The 21,891-nt window shown below is 45.7% G+C and overlaps 1 protein-coding gene across 4 annotated transcripts in view; it reads right to left on the bottom strand.

The window, feature by feature from the left end:
- The window catches only part of MOB2 (MOB kinase activator 2), a 644,864-nt gene that overhangs the window by 61,680 nt on the left and 561,293 nt on the right, over window positions 1–21,891 (bottom strand). For all 4 annotated transcript variants that reach the window (XM_069623962.1, XM_069623963.1, XM_069623961.1 and 1 more), the window contains exon 4: window positions 9,061–9,185. In XM_069623962.1, the coding sequence (XP_069480063.1) occupies window positions 9,061–9,185 (125 nt within the window). The remainder of the gene's footprint in view (window positions 1–9,060; window positions 9,186–21,891) is intronic.

Below are 21,891 nucleotides of genomic sequence, written 5' to 3'. Positions count from 1 at the left end.
TGGCTTCCCTCGCCCGGGGAAAGGCGGCACGTGCAGGCTTTGCGCACCCTCTGGCTTCTTGGACACGAGGTAACAGTTCAACACATAGGTAGCAGGGCCTTCCACCAAAGTCTCTCTCACAATGACAGTTTCTTATTGCAGAGTGCCTGATATAATAAACAAAACATAAAAGTTCCTTTCCTTGGTCAGGGCTTTAACATTCACAAGTTCAAGACTAGTCCCCCTTGTCCAGGCTCACACCACTTTTCTACAATGTTCACAATTTGGTCTCCCTCGTTCGGGCTCGGACCATGGATGCCCCTCGGCTGGGCACAGATCCTGTTTTCTACAATGTTCGCAATTTGGTCTCCCTTGTTCGGGCTCGGATCCCCCTCGGCTGGGCTCAGATCTCTTGGTCGCAGAATCGAAGAATTTCAAATGTGCAATGGGTTTTGCTTAAACCGTCACATGACCACTTCGATTCACTTCACACAATTTACACTTCACATCAATCTTCTACTTTTGTTTCTCTTGTCAGGATACTGTACAGAGACCTTCAACTGAGCACATTCACAGTGCTGGACCTCTGTCAACGGTATTTTATCTTTCCTTTTAATGTTAAAAAATTCACCAGCAATTTAGATTCACTTGCGTCTTCATCAAACGCAAGTAACAATGTTCGTTCCAACGCTCTTTTTACAATGTTGCTGCTTGCAACCTGGACTTTGACACAGACCGGTCTGGCATCGGTCTCCGACTCACCAGCTGTGTTGTTCTCGGTCGTTTTTGTTCTTGGTGCCAAGGACGATATCACAGTCTCTACTGCTGCTCCCTGCCTCGGTCAGAAATGCGGGAGGACCTCCGACAATGCAGGATTCTTCAGCCTGGTTTCTTGCTCTTATGGTTTCTGCCTTGAAGGTTTCTTTAAAGTAACTGCTTCCTGCCAACAAGGTCAAGGGTGTTGCCCCTCTCATGAACCTCTCATGCCTCACTGTCTTCCTCCACTCGTTGAGCTGCCAACTTGAAAATTCTGTACCTTTGTGTGTTTTGCCTTGCTCGTAGTGTGTTCTCATGCTCCGTCTTTTATCCGTGTCAGGTGAGAGTGATTGCCGATACTTGCCTGACCTCGTTTTACCATAGTATTGGGACAGGTCAGGTTCACTGCTCTGGTGAGAGTCGGTTTTCTCCCAGAGCAGGCTGCCTGTGTAAAAGTGTTTGTGCAGGAAAAGGGGGAAGGGGGGGGGGTAAACTTCTAAATATCCCGTTGGGTAGGATGGGTTAAAGGAGTTACAGAGAACAGAGGGATACCGCGTCTCACCATCCGGTGCCCCACTCCCACTTCCCGAGGACCCCTCACCTAGGTGATCCTCCCAGCACTGGTCCACTCCCAGGGGCTGGATCCAAAGGCGATGGCTGTGCCCTGGCCACCTGACGGAGAGCTCCACGGAGACTAGCGGGCGAGACACCTTCTGGTTTCTCACAGGATGCATATTGACTTTTGCATGTGGGATCATGTAAATGCATGATCCCATCATGCAGAGTAGCTTCATACATTTTCTGACTGATCTGGCTGTTTAACCTGGGATTTGCAATAGTATAGCCTGTAACCTTTCGAGAGATTGGTAAGCCATAACCGATCTGGTGTCTAGAATTGCCCCAAGAAACTGTTTATTTTGACTTGGAAATAGGCCAGATTTTCTTTTCAGTGATGGACAAGCACAATTTGTTGGGAGATTGACAGTCTCCTGTGTGTGAATCTGACACTGTTTGGTGTTCTTCCCAGTTATTATCCAGTCGTCTAGAGAAGGGTAAACCGGGATTGCTTTGCGTCTTATGTGTGCTGCCTCGACTACAAGCGCCTTGGTGAATAAACGAGCTGCCGAGGCAATTCTAAAAGGGACTACTTTGAACTGGAAATGACAAATCCATTTTGAAGCGTAGATTGCGTCGATGACCTGGTAACATTGAAATGGGAGTGTAAGCATTTTCATATGTAACAACCATTTAATTCATCTTTTTTAGTAGCAGTATTATCTTCTAGAGCATGTTCATCCTGAATTTTTGGGGTATGACATACTGGCTTGCCGGTCTTGAATCTAGAATCAGCCCTTTTGTCTTGTCTTTTTTGGGATCCAGAAAATAGAGGGAAACAAATTCTGCTCATCTGGAGCCAAGACACTTCCTTGATGGTTGCCGTTGGGCAAAGATTGTATGCAGTACCCGTGGGGTGCACTACAACAACCCTGACCTCGTGGGCAAAGATTGTATGCAGTACCCGTGGGGTGCACTACAACAACCCTGACCTCGTGGCAATAGGAACCCAACCTTTGGTATAAGTCTGTACTGCACAGGTTGGTAGCGTGTTGAGCAGTTAGGTTTATCTCCAGAGGGGTCAATGTGAGCTGTAGGGGTGTTACACAGAATTTATTTGAATACTTGTCACTGCGAATCTTACACCCAAGGTTTCTGGTTTAAACAATTAGTCATTTATTTATTCCTCAGTCAGTTAGAATAAGCCTTCTTCAGAAGGGGCAATAAAACAGTAACACAAATACACTTCAAGAATACACTTCTCTTAAGAATCCAAAACAGTAAATACCCATTTGGGATGTCCCACAGACACTACCTACACCCTCAAGAGACTTCAATAGTTAGGGTGCTGGGGACATTAATAGATCACTGTTGTATTTAGAATCAGATTTAGGAATATGTCAAAGGAAAAAGGTTATATAGAACACCACAACATATCACACAAATATTCTGAAGCATGCAAGTACTTTTAGTAACCCCCAATGCAAAGTTAGTTAACCCCTTCCTGGAAGGAAGACACCACCTGGCCAGAGGAGAGAAGAGTCATTCAGGGAGCCAGGCCAGCCAATGTTCAGTTAGCAAAAGTCAAGGTGAACTGAAGCACTTCTTGCAGGTAAGTAAAAGTCTTGCACAATGTTTTATAAGTTTTATAAGAAGAAATTCAAAGTAGGGCCACAAGCTGATTAAGCTTGTGAGGTAAAGAAGCGGTCAGCAACTCTACAGAGGCAACAGAGACAAGTCTCCAACGAGGACAAGCAAGGTGGCACAACAAGAGGCAAGTTCTCTCAGACTTTACAGTACCCTTAGGTTGAAGACAAATGCAGCCGATGACTTCTGTTCCTGTGCAGCTCTGCAGATCCTGGTGTTCCTGGGCCTCAGTCATGGGGACAAGAGGGAGGACTTCTGGGGACCGTTGCACTACAATGGGACGGTCACTGCCCGCAACCGGCAATCTTCAAAGAATTGGCACTTCGGTGTTTCAGGTCCTCGAGTCTACCGCAAATAGCAACAACACTGCAGTTCCTGGCTGTCGAGATGAGCTTTCCTTGCATCTGGGGTCCCGCACTCTGTTTAACAGGCTCAGGTTCGGTCAATCTTGCTTTCTGGGAGTCCGGAGGATCTTCCTGGAGCTCTTGGCCAGTGCACAATCTGGTGTTCCCTTCCGTGGTTATTCAGATCCAGCAGCGACTGCAGTGGAATTTCAACCAGCTCTGAGAGGATGTCCAGGTGGCTTACTTTGGAGTTGATTGGTCCCACCAACTCAAAGGGAGAAGTCATCCTTGCAGGGGCTTCTCTGTCCATACGAATTTGGAGTTTCAGCACAGCAGCAGGGCTTCACCGGACAAACCAACGGTCCAGCAGATGCAGCAGTCGCCCTCTTCAAGTTCTTCGGATTCCATCGTCCGTTGGTCGACTCTGCCTAAAAGACTCACCTTTTATGCAGGTTTCTCCCATTCATTCCAGCCTAGCTGTCAGTCACCCAAGCAGGGTGGCTGTCCTTGCCAGACAGCCAGCCAGCCAGCCAATCACCTAAGAGTGCATTCCTGTCTCCTAGGAGACAAAGCACAGGGAGTTGTGAGCACCTCCCTCGCTTCCTGCCCCTGCCAGACACCCTGGAGCCAGAGGCGGGCTTCACTCGTGAATCCCGCCAAATGCAAAATAAACAAAGGCACCAAACCTGGTTTGGCACACAGAGTAAATCTCAAGAAGGACCTTTCCACAAAGAAATGGCGAAAGACGACGACCAGGGCCATTTTGACAAAAATTGCACCCTTAGGTTCTTTACTGCTGCTGTAAACGTAGCCCGTGGTAAATGCACACCACTGTTAAAAGTAAACCACTGCCACCAGTCATTCAGTGAGGAAAGGGTAACATAAATCGTTAAATGAGAAGCTTGACAAAGGGGATACTAAGTAACCCCTCTAGAACCCTATCGTAAGATTGTGAGAGCTGGGTCTAGAAATTTACAAGTGTAAGCAAAGTCAATTTCACTTCACTGCTCTTGAAAAAAGTAGTTTATCCAAGAGAAGGTATTTAAACCTTTGGGAAATCTGAAAGACTTCCCTGTGCCACTGCATTGAAGGTGCTGTGTGACACAATGTAAAAGATGATGCCTATGGAGTTGTCAGACTCCACAACCAATGTTCAAAATCATATTAAAATACATTAGAGAGTGGGAAAAAGGGTCTCACTCTCTCCAGGTTAAACATTCAAGTCCTCAAAATCCAGCAAAATTGCTGCGGGTCTCCAAGGTAGAGAGTAATTAGCACATTTCTCTGCAACAGTTGCCTTAATCAACAGGGCTTTAATTTTCTCTTGCAGTAATAGGAGATGATCTGCTGGTAGTGTTCTGCGTCTTGGCGTATGATCGTACAATGTTTGAAGAACTTGACGCAATATCCATTTTTAACTGTGGACAACACCTATTTCTTTGAAGCTATTCCCTCCCATGTGTGGGTATACAATGTTATGCGCACCTCCCACCCCGTTTCTGTGAAGAGACCAGGGGGGAAGCTGTGTGGGAAAGTCATTTCCTTGTGTCCGAGGCTGCCCCTCTTGGAGTCAGACCTCTTAACACATGTATACTGGCTTGGAGCCCCTCATTTGGCTGTGTATTGTGAACTGTGTCTGGATTACTACGTGCCATTATTAGGCAGGTACGTGGCTTGAGATGTCGATTGGCTAAATTGTTGGGGATGAAAAGTCCTCCGGTTTGACAATTCTCTCTGTTGGTAGGGTCTGCTTAAAGGTTGTCTGAAGCTTTTGATGGTCTTGCGTTCCTTTTTTGCTTTTTCATGCCAATGATCCATGGCTATGCCGAAAAGCTTTGCATCCTCTATGGGCATTTCTAGCAGCCTAGCTTGCATCTCCGGCCTGAAACCAGAGCCTTGTAATCATGGATGCATTTTGATGACTTTGCCATCGGTCTTCCAAGCGTTTCTGCTGGATTTTGAATCACTGTATTGGGAGATTGCTTTCCCTCTATTGTTTTCCACATGGCTTACCTTCAGGGATCTGCCCCTTCTTTTAGGAAGTCTTCCATTTGATCCCACTATACTGTGTTCCATCTTGCCAGAAGCGCAGTGCGATTCGCAATGTGTCTCTGGAAGGCATATTAGGTTGACACTTTTGCGAGTTGTGGGAACTATGAATGAATCTGGCATTCAATGACCCTTAATGTAGTAGTAGTAAGTCATTTATATAGCGCCTTTTCCCCCCATTTGTATAGCCTCAAAGCGCTGTGTGGTAGGAATGCCCTCAGGGACTGAAGTCCAGGTATGGGAAAATGCTTAGAATGCGTGTGTGCATTTGGCCAAGATTAGGAATTAGGTGGGCTGACCAGGATCCAGTAAGCAACCCAAGAGGACAGACATGTGGATGGGTGCTGAGGGAGGTCATGACAAAAGCGCTAGTGCAAGAGACTAGGCATGTGACCAGATAGACTGAAAATTGTCGTAGGTGGTCTGTATTCTAATAGCAGAGGTGTTGAGGCAAGTATGGTGTAACGGGAAAAGCCATTACATGTCCAGCTAGACCGAATTTGTAGTAGTCGTAGCTCCATTCTAACATGTGTGGATGGATAACCATGGAAAATGTCCACCAAAATTGTGCGTTTATACATACCTTACGTTCAGATGGAGCTTATCTTAGATCTTGCTGTGTGATACGACAGTGTGTGAAAAAGGCAAGCTTCGCTCATATGCTCTTCTATGCACTATAGCCGGGCTACTCTCAAAGGCATCTAACTGCAAATAGATCGGCTATCTTATAACGCCTTCCAAGCATGGCAGACAGACTGTCTTAAGATCTAGGGTCATAGGATTTTCTAGCACATTACACCGGCTACCCTTATTGTCCAACTCTATATCTTCCAAGTTCCATAACAGGCATCTTCTAATGCAGTATCAAGGACATCTGCATATATCATTATACGTTACAGTGGCCAACATAGATCTTCTAATTGCAATGGATAGGTTACCATCATAGAGCTTCGAGATGGGCTACCAGTATGGGTCCTCTAGGTGTGCAGCCGACGTAGAATGTAATGGATGGGAATACAGTGCATATTTCGTGGCATCGGCGGCTTTCACATCTAGTACATTTGTTTGGTAAAGTACAGGCTACCTTTAAACTGTCAAGAGCTGTATACAAGAAGCCTACGTGCACCAGTCAGAGCAAAGGAGGCCAGGTGAGCTGATGTGTGTTTGTGTAAACTGAGTAGTCTGCGGATTGAGTATGCATGGCGGGCCGCCAGGACAACATCTGGCATCCACTTGTGGATTTATGTATATTGACTCACGGGGTCCACTTTGCATTTTCTCTCAACCCAGAGGTTGATTGCTTTAGTGGGAACTGGATTTACCAACACAGGAGTTCTTTTTAACTGCCTTTAGAATAGGACATCATGTGCTACATGTTTCCATCTCCTGTAGAATAGCCTCAATAAAATCATTCCCCTCTTACAATTCTATGGTCTCATTGACAAAAGTATTAGCTGCTCTACTTAACAGCCCGTTATGCAAAAACTGATCATCAATAGAAGATGTGTGGCTCTACCACATCTGGGGATGGTAGAGGGTAATCTTCTGGTTCAATATCTTGATCATCTACAATTACATCTTCCTTACAGTAATTGTCCTGGTCTATGAACCCTTCCTCATGCTTGAGGTCTAATGAACTTAATCTTTTTAGGAGGTAGACTTTCTACCAAAATATTCTTTTTTTTCCTTTGTTTCTCAAAGAACTCCATAAAGAAGATTTTATCCATAGTAGTTTGTAACCTTCCATTGATCCACTTAACCTCAGAGGATGTGTGTGGAGCCGTTCCTTCCTGTTCCTCCTCTGAATCAGACATGTCAATGAAAGCCCCCCTCCCACTCCTCCTGGAATCTATAGACTGCCCTCTGCTTTAGACATTGCTACTGTCTGGGATGATGCCTGGTGTTTGTGTGTGTCTCATCAGTGGTTGTTTTAATCGAAGTCGAACTTTCTGCCCACGACTCCTTGGACTGCTTCGCAGTGGAGTGTTTTGACGCCAACTTGACACAGGGCATGTCACTCAAGTTTTGACATTGACTGAGTCAAAGATATTTTTGAATGAGTTTCATCGGTTTGATTGTATGCGAGTAGAAACATCCATGCCCTACTTCGGATGCACCTTATCTTTCCTTTGTTTTACTTTGAAAATGGGCAGTCTTTTTACCCCTCCATACAAAGTCCTACAGCGTAGTCTAGCAGTGAAGTCCTCGTCCATCTGTTCTTCCGATGTGAATTGCTTTGCATAGCTAACTCTTCAATAACGCTCAAGTCAGGCTATTGAATTAAAAAATAAATAAATAAATAAATAAATAAATAAATTAAAAAAAAAACAATCCCACGACACGTGTTTCTCCAAATCAATCATTTGGTTCCTCAGGAGGGGGGAGTCTAACATTTAGATATTGCAATATAATTGTGTGTATTGCGAGTAACTTAGTTTTATTTGTCTAGTTTTTCCTTTGACTAAAGATCTTTGAAAGTAATGTATCCTCTTAGACTATTAGCGCAATTCCTTCTTTTTCTGCTCCACAGGATTCTTGAATTATGTCTGTTGGGAGATTTCTTGAGATACCTATAATGCTTGTTGCATGATGCTCCTTTCTGAAAATAGACAAGTTAGTCATGTCGGCATGATAACCACGGCTTTAAGTCCTTAAAGCACCTGCAACAAGTTGGTCATTGAGTGTTGAAGTTTAAGGATGGGAATGACTGGTTTTGACTGGTGTAGTAGTGGAGGTTGTTTTTAGTTCCTTTCCGATTTGGTAATCCTGTAACTCCTCACTGCTTTGGGCATCTAGCCCACTAGATGCGCTTTTAGACATTTTAGTCCTATCTGGCTTCAAACGTTTAAGTGTTTTGTTCGACATATGGATGGTTAGATCCCTGTTTATGTGCATGCTCTATGCTTACGGTGGTGCGGTTGCCTATTCAGCAGCGGATTTAGTATTTCACTATTCCTGCCTACCATGCTTGGATGGCGGCGCCATGTCAGAGAATCTACACTCAACCATCAGTACCATGGCATTGGTGCAGAAATAGTGTCTGCCAACCGGGACCCCATTGCTGGAAGGTTTGGAGGCCTCCCACTGAGTGCCTTGTTTTCGTATATGGCACGAAGACTTGCATGGAAAGCAGCATTAGTATCTCGATGGGCAGCTCCTGAGCCTGGTGTCGATAGCTGGAGAGGGGGTCTGGCTGCAGGGAATGGTGCCAGCACAGTCGTTCAATGGCTTCTTCAGGGTCTAAAACGTCCCCTTTGCCAAAATGACCTTCAATAACCTCTTCTAAAGGGTATACAAGAACTCTGTGGCACCTACCTTCACCACCACAATGGTGTAGGACACCCAACGTTTAATGTTTTGCGATTTCTACGTAGTGTGAACCGACAGTTGATACCAAGCTGTTCTAGGGCTCAATCGAATTTTCCACTTTTTGACTCCAGCAACCACACCAATGGCAGAAAAGAAACAGAGGACAGTGACACAGAGCATCATGGGTATCAGTACATTTAGGATAGGAATATTGTGACAGGAATGCCCCCAAGCAAAGAACATGTAATACTCTGCACAAGCCATTTAACAGAATATGCAAAGCATGTGAATTTAAAGAGATACACAGACACAGGCACAGACACACACAAACACACACCACACACACATTTATGATTTGAAATAATAGTGGGATGGTTGTTTTCCATCTGGCCCACCCAGGGAAATCACCAAAGTATCTTACCGTATTTTGTGGGAAAAATATCTTCGTCCGTCACCAGCTTCTGAATCGAGCTCATGACGAAATCGACATACTGCGGGGCCGTGCACTTTATCTTCTTCCCTCGTTCGTCATACCAGTAGTACTGCCTGTGGAGACAAGAAGCGGTCATCAGATTGAGAACATGGCACTGACACAGCCAGGCCTGGGAACAAACCTCCATAGATGGTGTAAGAAACCATTAGCTCCCCCCGCCCACCCGCAAGATTAAAACTTGGGGAAATACTATACAATTGTTGACTATAACAGTCAGGATGTCAGCAAGTTCACCTGTTGTGGAAGTACCAATATAAGCATAGGCTACTGTAGGATCGCCTACCGCCTTGGAAAGGACAGATGCAGAACAACCCTTAATTGTCCAAGATAACCTCTAGATGTATCATCTATACCAACATAAGCTCATGCCTCTTCAAGATCCAATCAATAGGATAGTCTGATACATGAAGATGCAGCCATATGGGGGAGGGTGACGTCTCCAACTTTATACAAGCAGTGTTCCACTTGAGGGCGAGGTGGGCTGGGGGCATGGGGGGGGCGCATTGGGCGGGCAGGGAATTAGTACTGTTGGCTATTCAATCACTGGCTTCAGTAAGGATCAGAGAATATCAGATCACACAATTCCACTCTTGCTTTGCAGCGAGCACTATAACTGGCTTCTTCTGCTCACACAAAAGAGTCCCTCCCAGGTTAAAACATGGATTAAACTCAACGTGGCTGTTCAAACCATTGCCTATTCATGGTTGCAACTAACCTAAACAATCTGTTGGGTGGGGGCTGGGGGGCTGGTGTTGATCATGTTCAAGGAGCGTGCCGTATGCATGTGCTGTAGTGTCCACGGTACTTTGAGGGTTTTAAAAGCCAAAACGGTATCTAAAGTTGCACGGTCCCTCACAAGCATCGAGAACTGCGCCCTATAGAGTAAACGGTGGGACAGTGGCTATGCACGTCGAGGCGCACACTCAGCTCGGAGGAAGCCCCGTCTTTCAGAATGGAAACCTTTGTTCTGCTGAATCTCCGGTTACAGTGAATGCCAGAGAGCCTGGCTATAAATAGCGTGTTTGTCCCAACTCCTGCACAAGGCTGCCTTTGGGCACATGTCAGCCTGCTTGCCTTTCCGAGACCTGACGGCGCACATGGAAAAAGCGTGACGTACTTAACTTACTTCCGAGTGCATGGGAGCCATGACACAGCGCCGAGAGAAATGGGCTGCAGTGATGGGCACAGGCAAGGATGACAGAACCAGGTGGTGTTTTTTTTATTTTAATGAAGGGTAACGTGGGGATAATTTAATCCTGATACTTCACACTTTGACAATCAAATGCTTCGATTTTGACCAAATTATTTGAAACATGCCCCTTTTTAGAACACTTAACTGCGTAGAGATGTGTTCATGTTAAAGGATATTTGTACCGCACACTATCACCACCGGAGTGGTGCCCTGGTGCTCTGGCGGATCTGCAGGTGAAAGGATATATTTAGTTAAGTCGGTCTGAGCGGAAAGGGAGCGAAATTGTAAAAAGAAGCATCTTTTAGGCTGGCCTGAAAATACAGCGTCGAAAAGTGTTGGCACGAATGTTGTAAGAATACGGTGGGGGGAGGGGGGGAAATACAAGTGAATAAAAAGCAAGGGAGGATATACCCTTTTTAACGGGGGAAATCAGTTTTTTCCCAATGTGCGGTCAAATAAGGTAGCAGGGCCCAACTAGCCATCTTCAAGGGCTTCTAAGGGCCATATTGACAATACAATAGTCTAGCACAGTTGGTGAATTTATAAAGTGGAGGGGCGCAAATGTTTTCCCGGAATTGAACCAAGAGAGCAAACCTCAAATAATCCCAGTAAGGTTTTGACCAGTGATTACCCATCACAGCAAAAAAAAAAAAAAATACATCAGAAACATTAGGCAACATGTACAATCCATTCCCCAAGGCAACACGTGGAACACTGAAATAGATGACAGAACACCATCGGAAGAGAACAATTATTTACCCCCTTGTAATGTTCTTTCTTATGGATGTTCCTTCCACATATTCCTCATCTTTGATATATCCAATATCCTGCTAGCAGCTTTGGAAACTTTAATAGAGGTTGTCGTGTGTCGTCAACTTAAAGTCCCTCAGCAACTTCCACCCCGCTCTCGACCAGGACGTCAACACCGGTGTAAATAGCATGCACTGCGCCTGTTGCCTCAGTTCTTGTTTGCCTCCTCCCCCTTTTATGCACAGACGTCTGGAAGGTCACCAGGCTTTGAAAGAGGAAGTTTGAAAACAATGCCAATTCAGCCAAAAATCGAGGGGTTGGTTGGGAAGGACGATTAGGAATATGTGGGAGGAACAACCATCAGAAAGAACATTACCAGGGATAAGTCATTTTTTTCTTCTAATGGATTGTGTCCTCCCACACATTCCTTATCTTTGATAGACTCCCATAGCAGTATGTAGAAGGAGGTGGGAAAAGAGAATTTATTTGATTTATGCAGTGTATAACAGCTTTTCCAAATTTTGCCACCTGACCCGATAAAAAATCCAGGCAGCAATGCCCGTTAAAGGTAAGCAGTAAAGACCAAGTTGCAGCACTGCAAACGTTCCGCACTGCCAAGGAAGTATCCACACCTCTAGTGGAATGTAGCCTCAAACCATCAGGGACATCTTTGCCCGCCAAGTTGTAGAATTCAGTGATACATAATATAATCCACCGGATAGGGTCTGTTCCTTAACAGCCCGACCCATCCTATGACCAGTATATCCAACAAAGAGCTGTTCGCCCCATCTGATCTTAGCAAAACGGTTGATGTAAAAACGCCATTTTAGGATCCAAACTGTGTAGCCTCTCTTCATCCAGGATGTGGCGGTGGATAAAAAAGATAGGTAGTACGATCTTTTACGCTAGGTGAAATTCAGACACCACTTTAGGCATAAACGAGGGCAAAACCACCTTCTCCTTATAAATGATAATGCAAGCTGGTTTACTAGACAAACCCTTAAGCTCACTTACCCTGTGAGCAGAAGTGACTGATGTCAAAAAGACAGTCGAGAGTCAGCTTCCTCAAATGACACGAATGGAGAGGCTCAAATGGCGATCTCGCATCAAGAATTTTTAAACTAAATTAAGATAAATTAAGATGGACAACGCCACCAGATATCCTTTCGCAGTGCAAACCTGCAGCCCTTGATGGGAGAAATCTAATAAGAAAGAACACTAAAGGTGTATCACAAGAAAAAGGATCAATGGCATTAGCACTAAACCAGATGCAAAACCTATTCCAAAAGCAGCAATACAGAGCTTTAGTTGATGGCCTGCTGGTCAAAAGCAACACCTCCATTACGACTTATGGTAGACCCCAATCTCTGGATCTCATCTGCTCAGAAACCAGGCGTAAAGGTTTAGGGTTCTGATTTCTGGGTGGCAAATGGGACCTCCTTCCTGAGTGAGCAAATCTGCTCTTTGAGAAAGACTAATCTGAGGGAAGACGGACACGTCGAGAAGTTTGGGTACCACGTCCTCCTGGCCCAGTCCGGAGTGATTTGAATCCCCAAACTTAAACAATCTCCTGGCAACATGAGGAATGGCGGGGACTGGGTGGAATGTGTGCAGGAGTGGCCATTTCCAGTCCACCACAAACGCTTCCCTAAGAGCTCCTCTCAGAGGAAATTCCCTGGAGCAGAACAGATAGCACTTCCCGCTGATACTGGACGCGAACAGATCCACTTGAAGGGCCTGGAGATTCCCGATCGAGTTAGCACCTAGAACTTGTCCTTCCCGGAGGAACTTGTTCAAGCATAAATGGGTCGCAGTCCCCAGTCTTTTTTGGGAATTAGAGTATGAGGATTACCATCCCTGGTTCCTCTCTCTGCTACAGGAACACCCATTCTATTGCACCCTTCTCCAACAGGAAGAGAATCCTATGCAAAAGGAGTGGATCCGGATCCCGAAAAGATTGACTGCTCGGTGGAGAGTCCGGAGGCCTTTTTATGAATAGGAGGCAGTGACCAGGGGCTACTGTTTGTAGTGCCCAAGCATCAGAAGTAATCATTTGGGATTCTTCCAATTGTTGTGTCAATCTGCCTGGATCAAAGCCTCAGAGGCTTAGGTGTTGTGGCTGTTGCAGAAGGCAAAGAGGTTGCAGCTGCGTGGGAAAGCTTACCTCTACGTCCTCGTCTACCACAAGGAAACCGTCTGTCCCCTTTGAGAAATCTGGCGTATTGTCCTTCCACCAAAAGTGAAGTATCGAAAGGACCGACCAATTCTGTGAGGCTGTGTGTGCCTGCGGCGGTTGACGAGTTGTTGCACCCAGCGATGTTACCGCTGCCTTTGGCCTTAGAGCCAAATAGTTGGGAGCCATCAGAGGGCATATCAATAAATCTTGCCTGGACGTCTGGAGCAAATCCTGATCTGCGCAGCCAAGCAAACCTTTGTGAAATAGTATTCACTGCCATCGTTCGATGACACCAGCCAAGTCCAAGCCAGACTGTAAAGACTGGCACATAGCATCTTTGTCATCCTTAGTGATGTTAAGGAAACCCTCCCTTTTGTCACCTTCGGGACTGTGCTTTGCGGTCATTGAAGCCATCCCCCCACAAAGTAAACATGTACTTCGCCAAGGCACACGTGGCATTAATGGACTTCAAAGTCATGTCACTTGCCGAGAACACCTTTTTCCTAGGGCGTCAAACCTTGTCTGTATCCGGAAGGCCTGTATTCTGTTGTGATGTCCTTATTGACAGCCGGAGTAGTGTCCGGTTTCTTCCAGTTTTCCAGGACTTTGCAGTTCAGAGCCGTATGGAACGGTAGGACAGGGTCATTTGGAGGACCTTTATCAACGATGTCAGTAAGGTCATTCTGCTCAAATGCAGCATCAGGTCTTCCCAGCCTAGTTACTCGGTCACTTTACCCATGAGCGTTCTATACGAAGAATCTGCTTGTGAAGAAGGATCTGGGTGTGGCAAAATCAAATTCAGGTAAGCTATCTAGCCCACTAGCATCCTGAGTCTGCAAGGTTCTGTAACCTGGATTCCTCAGACATCTCAGGCACATTTCGAGTTGCAAACTCCAGGCCAAACGGAGGAGCATCTTCATCCTCCTCAACAATTGAGCTCATGGATTTTTAAAAAAAGTCCTTCTTGGCTAGGGGTTTGAAACTCTTAGACAGGCGTCAAGGGACTCAACGTGAACTCCTGTGAGGGAGTGGACTTAGAGGCTTAGGCTTCAATGCGCCTCGAACCTTCGAGACTTGACCCTTCTCGAGGAAGATTGGCTGCTTCCCTGCCAGGGCTCAAAGACAAGCGAGCAGCAGCATCGTCAAGCATCATCAACCAAATTCCTGTCGGCCGTACAAGTGGCGATGGGGTCCGAAACCTTGTTTTTTTGTTGACAGCGCCGGAGAAGCCGCCTTAACACGGTCATCATTTGGGAGGTGAAAATCCTCCCATTTGGCTTTTGATGCAGACTTACCAGGGAAACGTACCCCTTTCCTATCGGGTGAGCTGGATCGACAACGCCTCTTCAACTTCCTATGGGAGGCGACAATGACGAGTGCAGAGAACCACTTCTTGGTCGAGAGCGCTTTGAATAGATTTACCGCTCCTCCCACTGAGGTGAAATATCCTTCAAGCATTTCTCATCAGAGGACCTCATCTTAGATATGGTAGAAGGAGACTGAGATGGGGGTCTACCCCGTGCAAACTTCTCCTTCAAGGCCACAACAGTCATTGACTGGCGAGAGCTGAAATCATCAACCTTGTGGCCGGTTCCAAGACACCAAAGGCATATTCAATGAGGATCGGTGATGTGCATCTTCGACCCGCAGTCGGTACACCTTTTAAACCTAGTCTTCGGAATAGATATTCTTCAAAGATAAGAACGAAAATGCAGTTGAAAAAAAAAATCACTGAGGCCATTCTCAACCATTCGAAGCACGCTGTGCATGCAGAAAAACGGAAATGAGGCCACGGGCGCGGTGTGTGCCATTTATACCAGTGTCAACTGGTTGAGAGCTGGATGGAAGCGCAAGAGGGACATTTGGTCAACGACGCACAGGGCACTCTGCTGTGAAAAGCTTCCAAAGCAGCTAGCAGGATTTCGAATAGATGAAAGATGAATACCTGGAAGGACACAATCCATAGAGGAGCATTCTATGAAAGTTATTGAAGCTGGCTGTCCACAAAAAAACACAACAGGAGACCTCTCAAAAATATGCGCCGGCACGGTCCAACATTCTAGAAGGTTCTGCCAAATCAACCACCCTATAACACTTCAGGAGAGCAGAGATGAGCGAGAGGCAAGGGCTACCCATGCATTGTTTGATACGGTGTGTATAGGGAATACTTACATAAGAGCCCCTCTCCGTTGTCACCAAGGAATATTACTGAGAAGCAGTGTCAAATTAGCAGCAAATGGTGCAATCTAAAGCATATTGGGCCAGTGACATTGACCAAAAACTGGACGGAATTTAAAGACAAAATGCACATTTGTAATCCTACATGCCAGCATGGTAATACATGCCAGCACGGTAATACTGTGGTTCTGATGTGCTGCACGTTTGTCTTTGTCCATTGAGAGTTCATCGTGCATCTGCATTTTACCACGATTCGATCTAGGACAGAGTGACAATACAGTTGGCATCCGAGCTGTCATTGGGCAGTCAGAACAGAGGTGCCAGGTAAATTAATGGAAACAGTGGGGCCTGAAATTGTGCCATGGACTAGTGTCGCCTGACATACCATCACTTACCCAGAAATCGCATAACATGGCCTAATAAGGCAGAAAAACTGGAGACTTCATGTTGTTCATGGACATGAATAAACGTGACAACTGATGCTTGAAAAAGTTGTCCCTGCATAGTGGGTGGTTCGTTTGGCAACACAATGCAATAATAACTACCTTAAAATCATTCTATCTCGCACCCTGACCAAGAACACATCGCCTTACACAATGATATGTACACCCCCAGAAGGCCCAGGTCTACACTACATTTCTTTATTCGCCACATTAAATTCACCACAGATGGGCCAATACAACTCTCCACTCATTAAACACTACTCTGAGACAACATCCCAACTTGTAATTTACATTAGCAACTTACAGCGTCCATTAACCAGAGCGACAACACCACAAAATATCTCGAACCCACACAGCGCAGAAAGCCCCAATATTTTCCTATTTGCATATCAACATTGCAACAAAGCAAACTTGCCTTGCTCACACTGCTTCTACATTAGGCCGCCATCCAACCTCTTGCAGATCAGGACGCGCCAAGAACCTGTGAAAATGGTGGAAGGTGTGCTATAATAAGACTCAATAGCGCAACATAAAAGGGAATATCGAAAAGTGTCACTCCCTCTCCTGTGGGGCAGCACCCTGGACTGCCCAAGCAAATTCATGATTGGCAGTAACAGTAGAGGGGCCCCTCCACTATACTTGAATCTGCGGTGTACAAGCAAGAAATCAGCCTGTTTAATTGTTATGGGGGCATGGGCAAGCCAGTGCAACAGTGCAATTGCAGGGAGTGTCTCAGGGGCCACTAACAAATGAGCAAGAGTGGACACGATTTTGCCCATAAATTCATTAAATCTGTCTCATTGTAAATTAGTCTTTTTTCGAATAGTGTGAACGTAGTCACTTCTTAGGACTTTTGTACTTAAATCAGTGGGATTAAATTTGCCCAGTACCATACACTTTATTGAAGTCAGAATATTAAACCATTCCTGCAATTCAGGCACTTGACCACCTACTTTCCAAGCTTTACTTGGAACAAATATTTAAGTTTTGGCTTTGAAAGAATACAATAACATCGTCTTATAGTGATTTTGCAAAATAAATCACATATTAAAGCAACCTAGCAATATGTAAATCTCTCATGAGAAAAAGTTAAGCCAAAAAAAAATGGTGGTTTATTTTCGCATCCAGAGGGGAAAACTGCAAATTAATGAGAGTCAAAAATCAAATCTCCTGTGTTACAGCACTTTAACACTTTAAGACGCATCCTCCTATAAATTAAAAGGCCAGACGTAGGTTTGTCTGAGGTGGTCATGCGCAATAGAAGCTGCCGAAAGCACAGAATGCTCTGCTAGAAGGAGCTGTTGCCGTAGGAAATACAGTAGCGCAATTCGCATAGCTTCGTAAAGGGAGCTGTAGGCTTAGGATACGTGGTCCCACTAATGAAAGCCTGCACTTCGGCCCATGTACACGAGCTTGTACATTAGTACTAAAGTCACCTGTGCATAGAGATTGTTGTCACAATTGTCCAGCTTGCTGTTATGCATGATGTTAAGAACATTTGACTAGCAACATAAAATCAGCCACATTTTTGCACGTCAAGCAAGTAAACATCACGGGAATTAATGTAATCTTTAAAGGTGCTGGTTACTTAAGTGTCTTGGTAGCAGACCCAGATTTGGTAATTAACCGAGGGGCGCAGGGTCTTACATTTGTAAATGTACAATCACTGTGCCCATTACTAAACTCTTATGCCTGAGAAACAAAAGATTATATATATATATATATATATATATATATACATACCGTTGATTGCAACTGCATCTTCAGACAAGTGGCATATTGTATTCACTGAACATTGGGCATGACATTTCAAACGTAAATAGCATACTAAATATCCCTGGCTAGTGTGCCTTTACAATAGAAGCTGGTACTATGATCCGCAGAACACACCCCTTTTGGACCTCATGGTCCTTGTCACAACGGGGCTTGCACTCCTTGATACTCCCAACATGGCCGTCTAACGTGCAACTTCTTCCTTACGTCAGACGTAGCGTATTTACAAATAGGCCGTGCCCCCGCGGGCCGGCACGTCTCAATGCTACTGCAAGCAGCGACTAGACGTGTGCTCCGTAGTTCGCTACACTGTTGTCCTTGTTCCTGGACCTCCTAATTCCATTTCCATTACCCTCTTCCTTCCTCCTCATTTCCCGGACTTGTGTGCTGTGTGCTTACCCTCTTGGTTCCTGGATCCCAGAGTGTCTGAATCCTGGAGCTCTGAACGCACGCTGGAGCCAGAAGAGGCTCACGCGGGCTTATACAAGACCAGGTCCGTGCGTAAGAAGACACCGCTCAAGAAATCCTACAAGGATCGCTCCCAGGTGAGAAAGGGGGAATTCTGCGACAGCTGGTTAATTTACTGAGCATAGACACGTTTAACAGGTAGAATAACGTGAGAGCCTGGGGGGAAGAGACTAGAGGCAAATGTGCAAGACATTAAGGACCTAGTTAAAAAAGAAAAGTTCTATTTACATGAGATAAATGTGTGCGCAACATTTCTGGGAGAAAGAGGCATAGGCAAGTGTAAGGGGGCAGTGAAGGGATGGAAAATAGCCCTTCCATTGCCAATAGGTGGGTGCAGGGGACAGAATTCCAGTGGAAAAGGAAGACGTAAAATATGAGTGCAGGAGGAGAAAGGTTGAGGAGAGAAGGATTCAAGAGTTTGGGAGGAAGAGTACAGAGATGCAGTGAGCAAGGTACGGGAAGCAAGATCATGGATACCTTTGTAGACCGGAAGTAATAACCTGGAGGGCCTTCCAGCGTATTATTGACGTGCAGAGGTGGGGGAGGGAGTCTTGAGAGGTTGAAGAAAAACATAAAGAGACGTTGAGAACTTCGTTTGGTGCAAAGGAGTAGGGTATGGGGGAGACCAAGGAGTAGGCACAGTCAGTCATGTTTGCGGAGTACAACTTGTAGAAATGATTTTTCTAAAATGTACAAAGTGTATATTGAGGGGCTTTACATTTAAATATCATGCATGCAAACTAATGATAAACACAACAAGGAGTAAGTTGCCAACCAGTAACTCCATTTCTCCAGCATGGTCATCTTTCAATGACTCACATTCTTTGAATATTCACAGTCATGTTGGGTTCAGTTACCCATTCCCTGCTTCATAGAAAGAAAAAAATCCACCCTGTTTTGGATCAGGCCAGTAGCTCAGCTCCATTCTTGGAGGCTACAGTTCAGGTTCCAACTAGGTGAAGCGCATATTACCAGTTAGTCTGCCATGGGCTTTTACTGGGGTTGGTGGAGGTCACATGGGACTCAATAAAGATACCAAAAACTCTGGATCTTTCAAGGATTTATATGCTTTGAATAGACTGAAAAGCACTGTCTCATCATCAGCAGTGTGTAATTTATCTGGTAGGTAGTAAAGGCTCACTTTCTTGAAAACGGGGGCTGCACCGCTCCACACCAGCCTCTGTTCTCGAATGAGCGTCCAAACAATGTTTGGCAAAAGTGTGTGGTACTGCCCAAGGAGTTGATTGGCAAATAGCTTGCAGTGTGATGCCCGCCCACATGGCTGTTGACCTGGTCACTGCTCTAGAAGAGTGAGCATATGGCCTACTGCGGAGAGGTCAGTTTGCCTAAACGTGGCAGAAAGATATTGTTGATAAAATCCATCGCAAATTTCCCTGCTTCAAAATCACTTTTCCCTTGTTTGCAGGTCCAAATGTGATACAGTTGTGCAGATTGGTGAATAATTTTGTCCTATCTATGCAATATTTTAAGACCCTTTTCATATGCAGAGTGCGCAGATAGGACTTCTGCTGAAGATACATTTTGAATAAATGTGGTTAGCACATGTGGAAATCAGGTTGTGCCTTTGTCACAAAATGCAGATTTGTCTGGAGAAGAACATGGTCATTGAAGAGGCACACGTTTGTCTTATTTGCAGACGGTCTGGATTTAAGACATGCCATGAAGTAATTGCTAGTAGGGATGAGACTTTCCATAAAAAATTGTGAGTGGCTCAAAAGATGGCTTCATAAGCTTACAGTCTGTTTAGGCAAGTCCAAAAGAAAATATGTCCTCCGTCCAAACTATCCTATCTGGCCCTGCCACTAATGTTAACCAACTTAAATAGACCAAGGAAATGATTTGCCCTCACCTGGCTTCTACTTCAGCTCATTCAATGTTGCTTAGAGTTATACATCCTCTCATTAAAACTAAGCCTCTGATCAACTCCTGCAGCTCCTCAAGAACACTTTTCTTTCTCGTGCTTTCAGTGGTCTCCTTTTTATAATGTCCTTTAAGATAATCTTTCCTAATACTCAGGTGGTTTGTAGTTTCTACACATACTTTCCCTCCCTCCATGAGTACTTGATCAAGGTTTTTCTCTGCCCCTTTCTAAGCATCTAATCATTCGTGTCTCTGAACTGACTGGTTATATACCCCAGCCATATTTATCAAGCAGCTCTCTTTTAGACTTTTAACCTCTGGGTTGACTAACTCATTGTCTATTGGTCATACAACACTTGTGTGAACTCCGGCTTCTCTTGTAGGCTTTTCACTTCTTACTCAGTCTCGGTCAAACCACATAGATGCAGCCCTGCTTTCTCGTTGGTTCGACAGGGAAGAGTTTTATCGAAGTAGGAACAAGTTACTTACCTGTAACTGTTGTTCTCCAGCATGGGTCTGGCATGGATTCACATGCTCATGAATATTCCCAGTCGTCAGGCCGGGAATCCTCGGTATAGAAAAAAATCAGTATCAGTTTTGTTTCTGATCTGTCTTTCTTAGTAGTAACCAATCACTGGTCTCTGGGTCATACTGCCATCTCCCTAAGCCCTGCCTCTGGCAGCCATCCTCAGATTGGGTAGCACGTAAAGTGGCAGTATGACCAAGTGAAGAGCCGCAGAGGGGTAGGCGGGAGGGTTCGCATGTGAATCCATGCCAGACCCATGCTGGAGAACAACAGTTACAGGTTAAGTAACTTGTTCCTTCTCCAGCATGGGGTCTGGCATGGATTCACATGCTCATGAATATAAGAATACATAGCAGTATACACATGCACAACCACGGGAGGTGGCAATAGGCTCAGCATTAAGCAATACAAAAACTCAACATTAAGCATCTCTTACCTCCTCACCAGGCTCTCCTTAAGCGAACAGGTTGCGCAGCACTGCTTGGCCGACCCTGGACTCCTCCCTGGAGTCCCGATTGACGCAGTAGAATCTCGTGAAGGTGTGTGTCGACCTCCACGTAGCAGCCCTGCAGATGTCGAGCAGGGGCACACCAGACAGGAACGCCGTGGTAGCAGCTATCGCTCTGGTCGAGTGGGCTCTCGGACGGCCGGGCAGCGGTCGGTTTGCCAACCGGTGACAGTGCATGATGCAGCCGGAGAGCCATCTGGAAATGGAAGCCTTCGAGAGAGCCTTCCCTTGATTCACAGGTCCAAAGTTTACAAACAGCTGTGATGTCTTCCGAAAACTCTTTGTGCGGTCCACGTAGAACTTCAGCGCTCTAGCTACGTCCAGCGAATGCAGAGTCCTTTCAGCCGGCGACGAAGGAGACGGGAAGAAAACTGGCAACACCAAGGGTTCGTTGAGGTGGAAGTCCGACGGCACCTTGGGCATGAAGGAGGGGTGCGTCCTCAGCACCACCCTCGTGTCGTGAAACGTCAAGTATGGTGGCTTGCAAGATAGGGCCTGGATCTCTCCCACTCGTCGTGCGGAGGTGATGGCCACGAGAAACGCTGTCTTCCACGACAGAAACTTCAACGGTGCCGAATGCATAGGCTCAAATGGGGCCCCCCCATGAGCCTGGTCAGCACCACGTTGAGCTCCCATGCCAGGGCAGGGGCCTTCACCGGCGGGAATGATTGGAACAATCCTTTCATAAATTCCTTCACCAGTCGATGAGACCACAAGGACGCCCGTCCCGTAGTTCTGGTGTATCGTGAGATGGCGGCCAGATGCATCTTGATTGAAGCGTGAGCTAGTCCAGCCTTGGCCAATGACAGTAGGTACTGCAATACTTTAGGGGCCGTAATCCGCAGAGGGTTAATCTTCTGTGCA

This window comes from Ambystoma mexicanum, chromosome 11 (assembly GCF_040938575.1).
Source record: "Ambystoma mexicanum isolate Mex_15411 chromosome 11, UKY_AmexF1_1, whole genome shotgun sequence".
NCBI lineage: Eukaryota > Metazoa > Chordata > Amphibia > Caudata > Ambystomatidae > Ambystoma > Ambystoma mexicanum.
Note: the sequence above shows the minus strand (reverse complement) of the source record. Positions and strands in the feature narration are given on the sequence as shown.